Genomic DNA, 15,317 nt, shown 5'->3' with positions numbered 1-15,317 from the left:
CCTTCTTTGCCATGAAAATGAACTTCATCCCCAAAAAACCACTGCATGTCAGCCCTGCCACCAAAGGATCTGCTAACGTCATTTCAGTGATCAGTGACAGGTGAGAGTGTCGACGAGGACAAGTTTGGAGGTCACTCTGTCACGCTGACCGAGTTACAAAAGCAGACTGGAGGCTGGTGCTTGAAATCCTTGTTCTTCCTCTGCTAACTATGGCTACCTGCAAGGAAACACATGCAGAGCACACAAAGGGCTTCACAGGTGAGGCTATTGCTGCTAATACGACTGCACCTCAATCAACAATTTATCAGATCATCAAGAACTTCAAGGAGAGAGGATCATGTGTTGTGAAGAAGGCTTCAGGGCATCCAAGAAAATTCAGCAAGAGCCAGGACCATCTCCTAAATGTGATTCAGCTGCGGGCACCACCAGGACAGAGCTTGGTCAGGAATGGCAGCAGGCAGGTGTGAGGTGAGGTGAAGACTTTTGGAGGATGGCCTGGTGGGTGACAAGAAGGGCAGCAAAGAGGCCAAGAAAAACATCAGGGACAGACTGATATTCTGGGATTGGACTGCTGAGGACTGCTGGGGTCAAGTCATTTTCTCTGATGAATCCCCTTTCTGACTGTTTGTGGCAAAAAAAAGAAAAAGTGAGTGGCGCTACCATCAGTTCTGTGTCGCGTCAACAGTAAAGCATCCTGAGACCATTCATGTTACGTGGGGTTGCTTCTCAGCTAAGGCAGTGGGCTCATTCACAATTTTGCCTAAGAACACAGCCATGAATAAAGAATGGGACCAAAACATCCTCTGCGAGCAACTTCTCCCAACCATCCAAGGACAGTGTGGTGACCAAGAATTCAGCAAGATGGAGCACTGGGCCATAAGGCCAAAGTGAGAACTAAGCAGCTCAGGAAACAAAACATCAAAATTTGGGGTCCATTGCCATGAAACTCTCCAGACCTTAATCCAAATTGAGAACTTGTGGTCAATCCTCAAGAGGCGAGTGAACAAACAAAAAACCCTAAATTCTGATAATGCAAGAATGGGCTGCCATCAGTCAGGATTTGGCCCAGAATTTGACTGCCAGCATGCCAGGGTGAATTGCAGAGGTCTTGAAAAGGAAAGAAGGGCCTACACTGCAGATATGGACTCTTTGCATAAACTTCATGTCATTGTCAATAAAAGCCTTTGAAACTTCTGAAATGCTTGTAATTCTGATTCAGTCTACCATAGTAACATCAGAGAAAAAGATCTAAAAACACTGAAGCAGCACACTTTGTGAAAACCAACACTTGGGTTATTCTCAAAACTTTTGGTCGCAACTGTACTTTTTCCTTGTCAGTTGAGTAATCTGATATTCAAAATTTCAAATTTTTTTTTGTGGGCACTGCCATCTACAGGTTCTCAGTGGTATTACAAAGAAACATGGTCTTTTGTGCTGTCATGACACAAAATGTCATAAAGGGATGAACAGACCTCCTAATTACCCAAAACCCAGACCAGGAGTTCACTAGTTCACCTTGAAGCAGGCTTCACACTAGATGGCTTAACCCAAAACTCAAAAGGCAGGCTTCAAGGCCTGCAAAGGTGGATAGATAGAATGTATATACACATATGTTTGGTCTAAACATACACCAGAATGACTTAAAAAGGAAGAAAATTACATAAAAAAGAAAACTTTCTGACTTGGCAGTTCCATTCCCAGTGAGGTGCTATACAGGTATGTTGTCGCATTTCTTGACACATTTCTGCTAAATAATTTATTGACTGAAAGTCCTCAGTGTTGGTGTCTCCGACAGAGGACGTGCAGTATTGTTCATAACGGTACTCTGGTTTGTCTTCATTCTCTTCTCCACTTCTACCTTAAGGGGATCCAGAGTATGTCGCATAACTGAGCCTGTCCTTTAAATTACCTTGTGAATTCGGTGAGCCTCTGTTGAAGGTGATGTTACCAGGCCAGCACACCACACTGGCCATCACAGAGTTGTTGAACATTTGAAGGATGTCACTTCCCACATTAAAGGAATGCAGTCTCCTAAGGTAGAAGACTCTGCTCTACCCTTTCTCATTTATTTCCTCTGTGTTACAAGACCAGTCCAACTTGTCACTGATGTGGACCTCCAAGTACTTGTTGTAGGAGTGCACCACCTCAACCTTTGCCTTTATCTCATTCTGCACCTGTCTGTTCCATCACTCCTTCCTGTCGTCCTACCCAACACTTCTTCACCTGCTCTTAATGTAACTTTCTATTATTATTTTATTGATGTTTAAGTATTTAAACATTTCTGTTGTATAAATATTGCGATGTCTTGTAATTAATTTTTACAATGTTTTCTATTTACTGTGTTTAGGAGAGGCTCTGGGTTCTGACTACACAGAGAGAAGGTGCATGAGCATGAGGGGAGGAAACAGGAAGAAAGGAGGTGTGTGTGCACGTGTGTATGTGGATGGAGAGATGGAAGAAGGAAGCCTCGAAAGTGAACAGAGAAAGCGATTTAAAAGAACAGTGTATGAAAAGGGGTAAAGACAAAATAGTGACATTCTGTTGTTTTAAAGATGTGCCTAGCAACCCTAAACAGTGGGCTGGGGACATTGTTTTTCACTGTTCGGTCCAGTTCTTATTTTTCAGATAACTCAGCATCTTTGGAGCAGCACATTTCAAGCACCTGTTTTTGAGTCTCACCATCATCATTCTTAGTCGCTACAGTGGTGTCAGAAGTGGGATCCACTCAGACTACCCCTTTACACCCACAAATGGATGGATTAGTGGAACAGTTGTATTGGACTCTGGGCATCCAACTTGCACTTTTCACATCAAAGGGTCAGAGGGAATGGGATGACCAATTACCGCTCATCCTCATGGCATGCCATTCTGCTGTCCAAGAATCTACTGGATGCACAGCTGCACTCTTGTTGCTCGAATGGGAGTTCAGGACTACCCCAAACCTTGCTTGTGGCTTTCCTCCTGATTCACTCTTTCCTCACTCAGGTCCTGAATATAGCCACCATTTACATGATAGACTGGAGAAAGCCCATGATTTTGCCAGGGACCAGCTGAAGGCTGCAGGGAAGGGACAATGGCATAACTATGACACCCGAGCACAACAAAGGCATTTTCGAGAGGGGGTAACAGGTCTGGGTATACTGCCCTCGGAATTGAAGAGGGCACTGCCCCAAGCTGGATAGCCCATGGGTGGCGCCCTGTCAAATTCTTGCTTGCTTAGAGGAAGTAGTTTATCATGTACAAATTACACCGGAAGGGAAGAAACTTGTTCTTCATCAAGATCGACTTGCACCATATTTTGCTGCTCATTTAGTTTCTCCTCCCAACATGGATGCCAGAGATGCCCCACCATTGATTCTCATCCCTAATCCAACTGAAAGCATCAGTTCAGTGCAGCATAATGATTGGAAGACAGAAAGTGCATGCAAAGGAGTAGGTCCATCTAAACAGCATTTTAGGCCCCCGGGCAAAGTAGTGCCCCTACCTAGTAAGGCCCCTACCTACACAACCACTCAGAGGAATAAAAATCTAAATGGTCAATAAAATTAAAATATATTTATTGTATTGGTGCTTCCAACAAAATCGGTGTTTAAACTGGAATTCTATGATGAGGCAACAAAAGGATACGATTAAAGTGGAGCAGATGATATTATTGATCTGGACTTTCAGAAAGCATTTGATAAGGTGCCACATGAGAGGCTGGGCATCAAATTAAAAGAAGAGGGACTTGAGGGTGTGGTGCGTAGATGGGTGCAGAATTGGCTCAGACACAGGAAGCAGTGGGTGATGGTGTGAGGAACTTCATCAGAACTGGGTGAAGTTAAGAGTGGTGACCAACAGGGGGTAGTGCTAGAGGTGCTGCTATTTTTAATAAAGAAATAAAGAAAAGTGACTTAGATAGGAATATAAGGAACAAGCTGGTTAAGTTTGCAGATGATACCAAGATAGGTGGATTAGCAGATAATTTGGAATCCGTTATATCATCACAGAAGGACTTGGACAGCAGACAGGCTTGTGCAGATTTGTAGCAGATGAAATTTAATGTCATTAAATGTAAAGAATTACAGATAGGAAGTAAAAATGTGAGGTTTGAATACACAATGAGTGGTCTGAAAACTGAGAGTCCACCTTATGAGAAGAAATTAGGAGTCAGAGTGGAATTCTAAGCTATCGACTTCCAGACAGTGTTCAGAACAGAATGTCAGGTTATATAGCGCCTTGATGTGTCGAGTACAAGTCACAGGAGGTTCTGCTCAAGCTTTATAAGACACTGGTGAGGCCTCATCTGGAGTCCTGTGTGCAGTTTTGGTCTCCAGGCTACAAAAAGGACATAACAGCACAAGAAAAGGTCCAGAGAAGAGCGACGAGGTTGATTCCAGGGCTACAGGGGATGAGTTATGAGGAAAAGATTAAAAGAGCTGAGCCTTTACAGTTTAAGCAAAAGAAGATTAAGAGGTGACCTGACTGAAGTGTTTAAAATGCTGAAGGGAATTAGTCTAGTGGATCGAGACGGTGACTTTAAAATGAGGTCATCAAGAACACAGGGACACAGCTGGAAATGTATGAAGGGGAAATTTCACACAAACATTAGAAACAGAGAGCCACAGAAACATGGAACAAGTTAATCAAGAACATGTGGACACAGTTAGAAACTTGTTATGGGTAAATTTTGCATAAACATTAGGAAGTTTTTTCTTCACACAAAGAACGACAGACACTTGGAATAAGCGACCAAGTAGTGTGGTAGACAGTAAGACTTTAGGGACTTTCAAAACTCGACTTGATGTTATGTTGGCAGAAATAAGTGGATAGGACTGGCGAGCTTTGTTGGGCTGCATGGTCTGTTCTCGTCTCGATTCTTCTAATGTTTTAAACATTAAAAAACATGCTCTACATCAGCGGTTCTCAAACTTTCGTATAATAATTCTGCGCCCCCTGCATAATATAAGATAGATGAGAATATCCCATGATACAGCTAACAAAAGTATGACACTCGTGCGGTGTCGCGGTATCCTATCATTTTACTTCCATAAGATTTGCATGTGTTCGGCTAACTTCGATTAAATATTTGCAATTTATTTTTTTAAGTGCTTTAATAACTGTTAAAATGCCTTGTGTGGTTTTTGGTAGTAATTCTAATCCCAAAACCAAATAATAAATTATTTATTCTTATTTAATGATTTTTTTATGTAAAGAAACGAATACACGTTTTGATTTTTAAAAATCTTGTAAACGAGGACACCGATGAAGTCAATCTGCGCGAGATGAACGTATTTTCGTCCGACAAATATTAAACCGCTGTTAGTCGTGTCATGAAAATAACCCAATACGCAGTAAATTATTTAACTCAAGTTGGCAATATTGGCTACGCTGCCAGTGTGGTGCAGTCGCGCCGCCTTATCACCTGATCTACTGTTACCTGAATGTTCGCGACAGATAACGATACGTCTCGAACTTTCTGGATTGAAAATACGCGACAATAAAAGCAGCAGCGGCGGCACCGCTTGTCATAGAAACAAACTTCAAATAGAAAAGGAGCTCAGAGTCAGTGGCATAGGAAGGCGGGTGCGGTGAGTGAGGCCCGCACCGGGTACCAGCTCTGAGAGGGTGACAAAAAATTGCCGGTTTTGTATTAATGCGCCTTTTTGTTACATAAAATAACATGTCAAATAATTTACATGGGCTTTAACAATCCCTAATTGCTGCAAATTGCGGGTGAACGATGTGATGCTGTAATGATTTAGTATTATTGTGTGGTGCGTGTTTGGAGGGGGTGTTCTGTCTCGTTTATTTTGAACTGTGCTGGTGCTCAAGTAAACAAACAACCGATCCTGTGACTTTGTCTCATCCCTGCCACAAATACAGTTCAGGCCAAAAGTGTGGACACACCTCCTCATTCAATGGGTTTTCTTTATTTTCATGACCATTTACATTGGTAGATTCTCACTGAAGGCATCAATACTATGAATGAACACATGTGGAGTTATGTCCATCCATCCATCTTCTAACCCGCTGAATCCGAATACAGAGTCACAGGGGTCTGCCGGAGCCAATCCCAGCCAACGCAGGGCACAAGGCAGGAACCAATCCTGGGCAGGGTGCCAACCCACCACAGGGCACACACAAACACACCAGGGCCAATTTAGAATCGCCAATCCACCTAACCTGCATGTCTTTGGATTGTGGGAGGAACCCCACGCAGACACAGGGAGAACATGCAAACTCCACGCAGGGAGGACCCGGGAAGCGAACCACCATGCCAGCGAACCACTGCGCCACCGTGCCACCCTGTGGAGTTATGTACTTAACAAAAAAAGGTGAAATAACTGAAAACATGTTTTATATTCTAGTTTCTTCAAAATAGCCACCCTTTGCTCTGATTACTGCTTTGCACATTCTTGGCATTCATGAGGAGGTGGGTCCAAACTTTTGGCCTGTACTGTATATCATCGCCCCGTTCTGTGCAACAAGATGATATTTTTAACCCGAACATCATAATAATATAGTCGGCGCGAAACGTTTTAGACAGTGGAGTGGGTAGGTATTGTCCGCTCTAGAACTGACCATAAAGTTAACAAGTTTACTGGTATCCTTTCAGAAATTCCACGCCTAAGAAGATTTCTAAAAGCTGCCAAAGTTCCAAAAGAAGAGTCTCTTGGTTGGACTTCCTTAAGATTCTTAGAGTTTGTGGTTGAATATGACCTTTTAGACTCTGTTCCCAATCTCGCTTTAGCATTAAGATTTTTCTTAACTTTATGTGTTTCTGTTGCATCATGTGAGAGGAGTTTTTCGAAACTCAAACTAATTAAGAATGATCTCAGATCCACTATGAACCAAGCACGACTCTCTAGCGTAGCCATTTTGCCAACTGAAAATAGTGTAGCATGAAGGTATCGATTTTGATGACGCAATTTCAAAATTTGCAGAAAAGTTAGAAAGAAGAGATTCTAAGTGTCATGTTATACTACAGTTTGTAGGATTAGAGCCTAGAGAATGAAACTTGTAAACAATTGAGTTTTCATTAAATTATATTATAATAATAATAAAGTTATGTACTAGGTACTATCTCTATGAAAAAAGATTTCTTACATTGTACATTAAACTGGCTTATTAATAAAAAGGCATTTTGCTTTTTTTATTCATAAAAAATTGTTTACAAAATAATTAACATTATGCCCTCTTTACTTAACCAATTGAATAAAAAAATTGCTTTCTCAATAAATTTCATTTTATATTTTGGTGGACATTGGGGTGACAAGTTTAAACTCCGCACTGGGTGCCACCAGACCTTGCTACGCCACTGCTCAGAGTGTCCATCTTGAATATCAAACCAAACCTGGACTGGCTGTGTACTTTAAAGCAGGCACATATTAGTCATTAGATCTATGCCTTAGAAATGTTTGATTTTAATTTTAGTTATGATGCATTCATTGTGATTATATGCTTGCAAATTTAAATTTGACATAAAAATCTAAAAAAATAATTTTGATGTCTTGTTCATTTATTCGATGCCTCCTTTGTACAGCTTCAGCGCCCCATAGTTTGAGAACCGCTTCTGTACAGCAAAGATTAATCAACACAAATGTCTGAACAATATAACATGAACCTTGAAAAACACAAAGATTTTAACATATAAATGATGTTCAATTGGTAAACCATACAGATGGAGCTGGCGCAGTATGAAATTACTATGAATCATTTATTAATAATCAAGTGTTCTACACAAACATTTGTGAAATTTCTTTGCAGAGAATTGAGTTGCAGTGATGTTAACATATACGCTTTGACGTTATGTAGCGCGTGAGATCCGTACACATACCTGCACGTGAGGTTGCAGAGGTGACCGTGATACTAAATCAGAGGCGAATGCCAATGTCCACTTGTAGCACAATAACAAATATTTATAGTTTAGTATAGTATAGTATTTATTCATTGACAGCAAGTCACAATATACATAAAGTAGATTAGCATGGGGCCCACAGGCAACTGCCAAGCATGCCCTTGCATTAAGACGGCCATGCACAGGAACGGAGGAGACATGAACGAAGGAGGTGTGTGTACACATGTGTATATGGATGGGGAGATGGAAGTCTCGAAAGTGAACAGACAAAAAGATTAAAAAGAGCTGTGTATGAAAAAGTCTAAAGACAAAATAAGTGACATTTCATTATTTTAGAGGTGTGCCTAGCGACCCTAAACAGCGGACTGGGGACATTTTTTTTCAAGCTATGCAATCATGTGCTCAAGTGAACCTCCAAACAAAATTTTGGCTAAACGTATTTATTCACTAACTATGTAGATTGTTGTTAGCTGTTAACATTTCTCAAACTTTGAAGGTTCCCAAAGAAATCCACCTCAGAAAGTAGATAGATAGATAGATAGATAGATAGATAGATAGATAGATAGATAGATAGATAGATAGATAGATAGATAGATAGATAGGAAAGGCACTATATGATAGATAGATAGATAGATAGATAGATAGATAGATAGATAGATAGATAGATAGATAGATAGATAATTTTTTTTTTTAATTTTAAACAGACCTTTATTAACAATTATAACATAATTGCATTTAAATTAACAGTCAAAATTAAACAACATTTAATAACACACTTTTCCTACTCATACTTTAAGACTAGACATTCATCTTCCAAGGAGCATAAAACATCATTTACAGCCCAAATTTCTCTAAATATATCTAATTGATTAATAAGTTTAAAATATTCAAATTCGATTCTCAATCTTCTTTGAAGGAGGACCTTAAACATTAACAGAGCATCAGTAGTTTTCTGATCTTTATCTCTATTTCTTCTCGTTTTTAACGTTGCCATCTTGGCCTGGCCTAACAAAAAATTGCCAAGTAAACATTGTCTTTTACAAAGTTTTGACACAGACATTCCAAAAATATAAATGAGGTTATTAAATATAATTCCCAAATCCTTGAACAATAAATCAAGAAAATGCAGCAGTGGTTGTAATCTGGTACAATACAGAAATAAATGATAAATTGTTTCTTTCTGAAGGCAGAATGGACACTGATCTGTTGTGCTGGCACCAATGGTTTTTAAAAATGAATTGGTGGCTATTGCTCCATGTAGGATCCTCCACTGCAGGTCCCCAACTCTTTTCTCAATTGGCGGTTTATATAAAGTCCTCCATGCTGGAGATGTCGTGTCATGCAGACACAGAGTGTTCCTCCACAGGGTATCAGTCATGTCTTTCAAATACATAAAATGGGACACTTTAAGACACCAGTCATACAATTCTTTTTTTGACAAATTTTGGAACGAAATTCCATTTATGTGATTAATTGTTAAAATGGAGTTATTAGAACTGATAAAATCTTTTACATTTGGTTTAATTGTAATGATACATTCAGGAGGTTCTGCCTCTTTTATGAGATCTCCAGAGATATAATCCTCACACAGAGGACCTGCACCCAATTGCACTAAAGAGACTTTAAGTTTGTTGATTATCGACCCCCCAAGACGGACAGACCTAATCCCGAGCTCATGTGCCACAGCTGCCCCAGACTTCCACTGGTTGCTGACCGGATCAATAAAGTTGGCTACTTTGGTAAAGCCTTTGTTCATTAGCAGTGAGTTTAAACTAACGAGTCAAACTCCAAGACTGGATTCCATATTACCGGTTCTTCGAGTAACCAGAAGACTGACTCCACATTAATACCCACTCTGTTTGTTTTGGTGAAACTTTGAAGGTTCCCAAAGAAATCCACCTCAGAAAGTAGATAGATAGATAGATAGATAGATAGATAGATAGATAGATAGATAGATAGATAGATAGATAGATAGATAGATAGATAGATAGATAGGAAGGCACTATATGATAGATAGATAGATAGATAGATAGATAGATAGATAGATAGATAGATAGATAGATAGATAGATAGATAGATACTTTATTAATCCCAAGGGGAAATTCACATAAGTAGTGGGAAGTCAGATTTTGAGACAGCTGTCCTGTGATGTGTGCTGTGCTAGTTTGGTAACAGATGCTATACCGGCATCATATGATCAAAGCTACCACTCGCTCACATTAACAAACAAAGGAGGTCTGATGATTCCTTCTGAGGGTCCAGTCAAGGCGGTCGAAGTAGCTGAGCGTGTTATCCGACAGTCGACATTAGGGCAAGCTGTCAGTGGATCTTTGATCAATCAGTTTGTTCGGGCTGAGATTGGTTCAGATGAAGGAGCACATCGAGGAAACACAGTTTGAAACTGACAGCCATCATTTCATGCTCATGTTTTTAGTTGTGTCTGTCTTCCACAAACTAAGGCTGCACCGTATTGCCAGAGTGAATACTCTCAAATTACAGAGTAGCAACACACGGAAAAAGCTATGGAAGACAGTTCTGTTTGAAGGATTTTAGATCCTATCCTGTATATATTTAAGTAACCACATTGTGTGTGAAAGAGAGAGAGAGATTGAAAGAGGAATGAGTGAAATGTTTTCAGAAATTATTAAGCCAATTTTTATACAATAAAATTGTTTAGTTTTGTCATTGAGTGGATCATTTCACTGTTAAAAGAAAGACCAGACTCCCAGTTGCAGTCTTACTATTTTGACGTTCAGACATTGGTCAAGTTTTCGTCTCAATAATTGCCATTATTAGTTTATAAATGGATATAAATAATTGCATTTAAAAGATTCGCCAAAATCTGTTGTACGTAAACGATACTGTTTTAAATGTTATTGTTTTTTCATCAGAAAAACACGCCTACCTGTATTAGCTTAAATTGCACTTTTGCCACTCGCAATAGGGCGGACGCGCTGACTTACGTGTCGACTGGGCAACCCACGGCGTCTATCTACACAGTATAAGTCTATGAGCAGTACTGCACTGGCCGTTTCTTATTGGTTCAGAGCACTTCCGGTTATGATGTCGCGTGTGCGACGAGCCGCGGCGCTCTCATTCTACCCATGATGCTCTACGGCCCTGCCAGTGTGCAGGCCTGCTTCCTGAGTTTCGGGTGGTGGTGTTGGTGGATACAAGAAGTAGTTTATTATTAAAGAAATTTGTCACCGCTTGCTTCGTTTTGTTTATTTGAAGACAGTATGCCCCCCAAGAAACCAGCATCGGCAGCTCCCGGTAAAAAAGCCGACCAAAAGAAAAAGGAGAAGATAATCGAGGTGAGCGTTTGAGGCTTGCAGTAGTGCACGTCAGACATGTCAGTTTAGCGCTAACCATGCTGTTTTAGGGCCTAGCGTTGCCGGTATTCGCAAAGGTCGGGCACTCTGAAAAATAAAAATGAAAAAGGAAATCTTGACGAGTTGAAGGGATAAGCCGTGTCAGTACTTTTAAAATGGAAAAGTTCCAGTTAGCATCTGGGATTACCGACCCCATGAGCCCTGACTTACTGAAGCGGTTAGGAGAAAAGGGTTGTGCAGTCATCACCGAGCATCACGAAAGGAACATTTTGTTTTGTATTTTTATATATATATATATATATATCACAAGGAAGACCAACTGAGGTCATGATTTTGAAATGGAGTGGTTTGTTGAAAGCATTTTTATTGAACGTATGGAGATTGGTGAATCTTCACTTTCAGGACTGGTATGTGTATGTAATTCACTCTATGAAAAATGGAGAATGGTGAATCTGTACTTTTAGGAGAGCTCTGTGTGTGTAACTCACTTTATGAAAAATGAAAGTGTTTCTTTTGTTGTCATGTACAAAGCTTAAGTTTTATACAATTAACAACTACCAGCTCGCCATTTACTGTTTTACTTTTGCATTCAGTTAAATGATCACTAAAATCCTTATATTGAAGGGAGAACAACCTTCTATGTATCCTCTGTTTAATTACAAGTAAAGAAAGGTTTTTAATTATACACACATTTTTGAGCCAATATTTTTAATATAAAAGTAGAAATCAACATCAGCACCCTGTATTCCTATAGCACATTTCCATACAAATAATGCAGCTCAAAGTGCTTGACAAGATGTGAAAGAAATAGCTATAAAAAAGAGAATTGATAAAAAATATTAATGAGTGAATGGCATACCAAAATTAGTCATTAAAAATATACCAATACACACTATAATAGCACTGTAAAAAGTCATAGGTAGAGTCCCATAATACAGGGAAATTCTAATAGGTGGGCTCCGAGTTATGACATGTTACTCCCATAGTAATGAAGTGATAGAAACTAAATAAATATAGTGCATACCTTGATAGATGTGTAAACGATCCAATCACATTCGGTGTTGGAAATGGTCGCCATCTTTTTGCAAATACAGATCGACACAACGCTCCATGTTTGCAAATTTATCCTCAACCACTGTAGGGGTGATGGCAGCAATTTCCTGTTCAGTGTTTCACTGTAATTGTTCCAGTGTATGAGGCTTGTCCTTGTACACTTTTGCTTTCAGCGTTTCCCAGAGGAAGAAATTCAGAGGTGACAGGTCCGGGGAACAAGATGGCCATAGTCCCTTTGAAATGACCCGATTGCCAATAAAGATTCAATTTGTGCCATGCTGCAAGCTGAAGTGTGACGGGTTGCCCCATCTTTTTGGAAATAACCTTCACTGATAGCACGGTCCTCCAGTACATTCACAGATAAATCAAAAAGAGAGCCATGCCTCTACTCGATCGTACATTTATCCAGGAATATTGTGATCTTTATTTGGTTTGGGTTGTTTCATTATTAAGACAGTAGTACTTCAACACTTGGGTGCCCTGCTGATTAGAATCGCCCTGTATTCGTCTCTACTAGCTGTGCATGTTGTGTTCATTATTGAGAAGCGTATTTATCTTACCTCATATTTGAATGGGACAGTTTGATGAACGATCATTTTAAACAATTTTAACATTTCTCGATTGAACTGAAGTGCGAGTCTTGAGTAGGTTATTCCAGAATACTGGTTTTTGGCTAATAAGTCAGAGTCTTGGGGACGGAAGCAATTATTGCATTACAGGAGCTTTAGTCAGTAAAAATGTATTCACTAAACGTAAATTGTGGTAAAATTTCCACTCGATTAAAATATTTTTTCTTCTTTTGATAAAAGTATAACATAGGTTTTATTCTATTAGTTATGTCTTATGTTTAAAGTTACTCTGTTTGAAACTTCTTTAATAAGTGATATTAAAAAAAGCCTTCAAAACCAAACTCTTAACAGGTTAGCGTGCTAAAATGATTCACGCTGACAGTGTTGAAAAGCCTTGTAGGTTATATGTTGTGTGCTTTCAATCAACACAGTAAATATATTGGTCTGATTTCAAATAGAGGAGTTGGAGAGGGTGGCAATATAAATTTAAGAGTCAGAGTTAAAGTTATTGTGTATCTACTCCACAGCCGTGGTTTACAATTTTGAGCACCAAAACACCTTGAGGTGCTGCAGAAGCACTGTGTGTATAGATCACTTTAAGATCAATGGGTTTTACTGTTGTTGCCAAGTAGAGGGAATATTAAGGTTTATGCAGTATGGAAACCAGGGGTGCATGCAGTCTCCCTGACACAGACAGGTGGCGACACATGTGTGACACACAACACTCTTTATTTTGAGCTGGGAAGCACTTTTCCTCACTCCCCAGAGCACAGCACACTACAAGCACCAAAGTACAGTTCACAGTCCTTTACCTTCTCTCTCTCTCTCTCTCTCTCTCTCTCTCTCTCTCTCCTCCATCTTCACTCCTCACCCAGCAAGCTTCATCCACCTCCTCCTGACTCTGGCTACCCGAGACGTGGCGGCTGGCTCCTCTTATAGGACACTTGGAAGCACTCCAGGTACTCAATGAGCTTATTCTGGCAGAGTTTCCTGGTGTGGCGGAAGTGCTGCCAACTAGTGTTCGGCAAACATCCAGGCACCCCCTGGCAGTGTCCACGGGCCCCAGCAGGGTTGAGCATCTATGCCCCAAAGCATATTGGGAGGCCACCCTCTAGCGTTCTGGGGGTGATAATGTCCTGAATAAACTCCCCGGTCCTTCCACTATCGAGGCGTCCTGGGCCGGGTAAGGTCCTTGACCGTCTGCCACAACAGTTAATAACTACCAGCCCAGTGTTTACTTGCTTATTTTTGAATTGTGCTAAGTGTTTGGAGACCTGAGCAACAACAGAAGCTTTATATTGATGGGAGAACAAAACTCTCTGTATCCTCTTTTAATTAAAAGTAAAGTAAAATGTTTAACAGAAAGGTAAAATTAAGTCATCAATAGCAATATGTAATTCTATCCTACATTTTCATACAAATCATGTGGCTTTTCAAGATGTCAAAGAAATACCGTATATAGTCGCATTTAAGTTCGCCCACGGATAAGTTGGGGCTTAATTTTACTGTATAATTTCTGGTATTTTGTAATGTTGGTTGTACAAGTCGAATTTGGAAAACTTGCGCTACTGATACAAGGGATTATGATATGCTAACGCCCACCTTAGGGAGTAACCACGGGGCACACTGCCTTTTTTTTTCCATGTACTATGCCTACATGACCACACGGTAATACCCAAACTATTCCGAAGCGACGTTTGCACTGTTTTGGGTTTTTTGTATCTCACACCCTCATACATCTTTATCGTAAGAGCATCCCTTATCTACGTTCAATCAGAAGAAAATATGAAGCTGGTTTTAAATTAAAAGTCGTTGAAGTGCTGCTGCAACAAAATTCGATTTATCAGAGAAACTGATGCGAGATTGGAGTAAATAGTAAATAAGAAGAAAAAATTTTTTTTCACATTTTTGAACAGACATGTAAGTCGCGGTTTGATTTTATGATGGATTTTTCGTGTTTCAAGACCCGGCTTTTATACAAGTATATACAGTAGTTACAGGACAAGAAAAACAAATTACAATTAACAAAAATAGGAATTAATAAATGGCATACCAAACTTAATAAATAAAAATAAATCAATACACATTTATATATCACACATACTAGTCATAGAAAAAGTAGAGTCCTATATTAGTAGTCTCCACTAGCTCTGCATATTGTGTTCATTATTGTGAATAGTATTCATCTTCCTCCACATTCAAATGGTATAGTTGATGAACTATCGTTTTAAACAATTTTAACATTTTTCAATTGTAACTGAAGTGTGGGTCTTCAGTAGGTTATTCCAGAATACTGGTTTTTGACTGCATGTTTAGGCAGGGCTATGGAGTCGGAAACAATTATCGCATTACTGGAGTTGGAGTCAGTAAACATGTGCCGACTCTGACTTAATGTTAAATGTAATACAATGAACTGCAATTTCAAGTTTCACACATACTAATTTGATTAAACAATTTTTTAATTTTAACCTTTTGATGCAAATATAGCCTTTTTTGTTTTAAAAGTTTATATGTGTCGTGTTC

The 15,317-nt window shown here is 39.6% G+C and overlaps 1 protein-coding gene across 1 annotated transcript in view; it reads left to right on the top strand.

The window, feature by feature from the left end:
- Positions 1 to 10,941: 10,941 nt before the first annotated feature.
- The window catches only part of zc3h15 (zinc finger CCCH-type containing 15), a 72,073-nt gene continuing 67,697 nt past the window's right edge, over positions 10,942 to 15,317 (top strand). Inside the window, exon 1 of the mRNA XM_039757721.1 lies at positions 10,942 to 11,154. Coding sequence (XP_039613655.1) covers positions 11,080 to 11,154 — 75 coding nt within the window. The 5' untranslated portion in view covers positions 10,942 to 11,079. The remainder of the gene's footprint in view (positions 11,155 to 15,317) is intronic.

The sequence above is a fragment of the Polypterus senegalus genome, chromosome 6, assembly GCF_016835505.1.
Source record: "Polypterus senegalus isolate Bchr_013 chromosome 6, ASM1683550v1, whole genome shotgun sequence".
Taxonomy (NCBI): domain Eukaryota; kingdom Metazoa; phylum Chordata; class Cladistia; order Polypteriformes; family Polypteridae; genus Polypterus; species Polypterus senegalus.
Note: the sequence above shows the minus strand (reverse complement) of the source record. Positions and strands in the feature narration are given on the sequence as shown.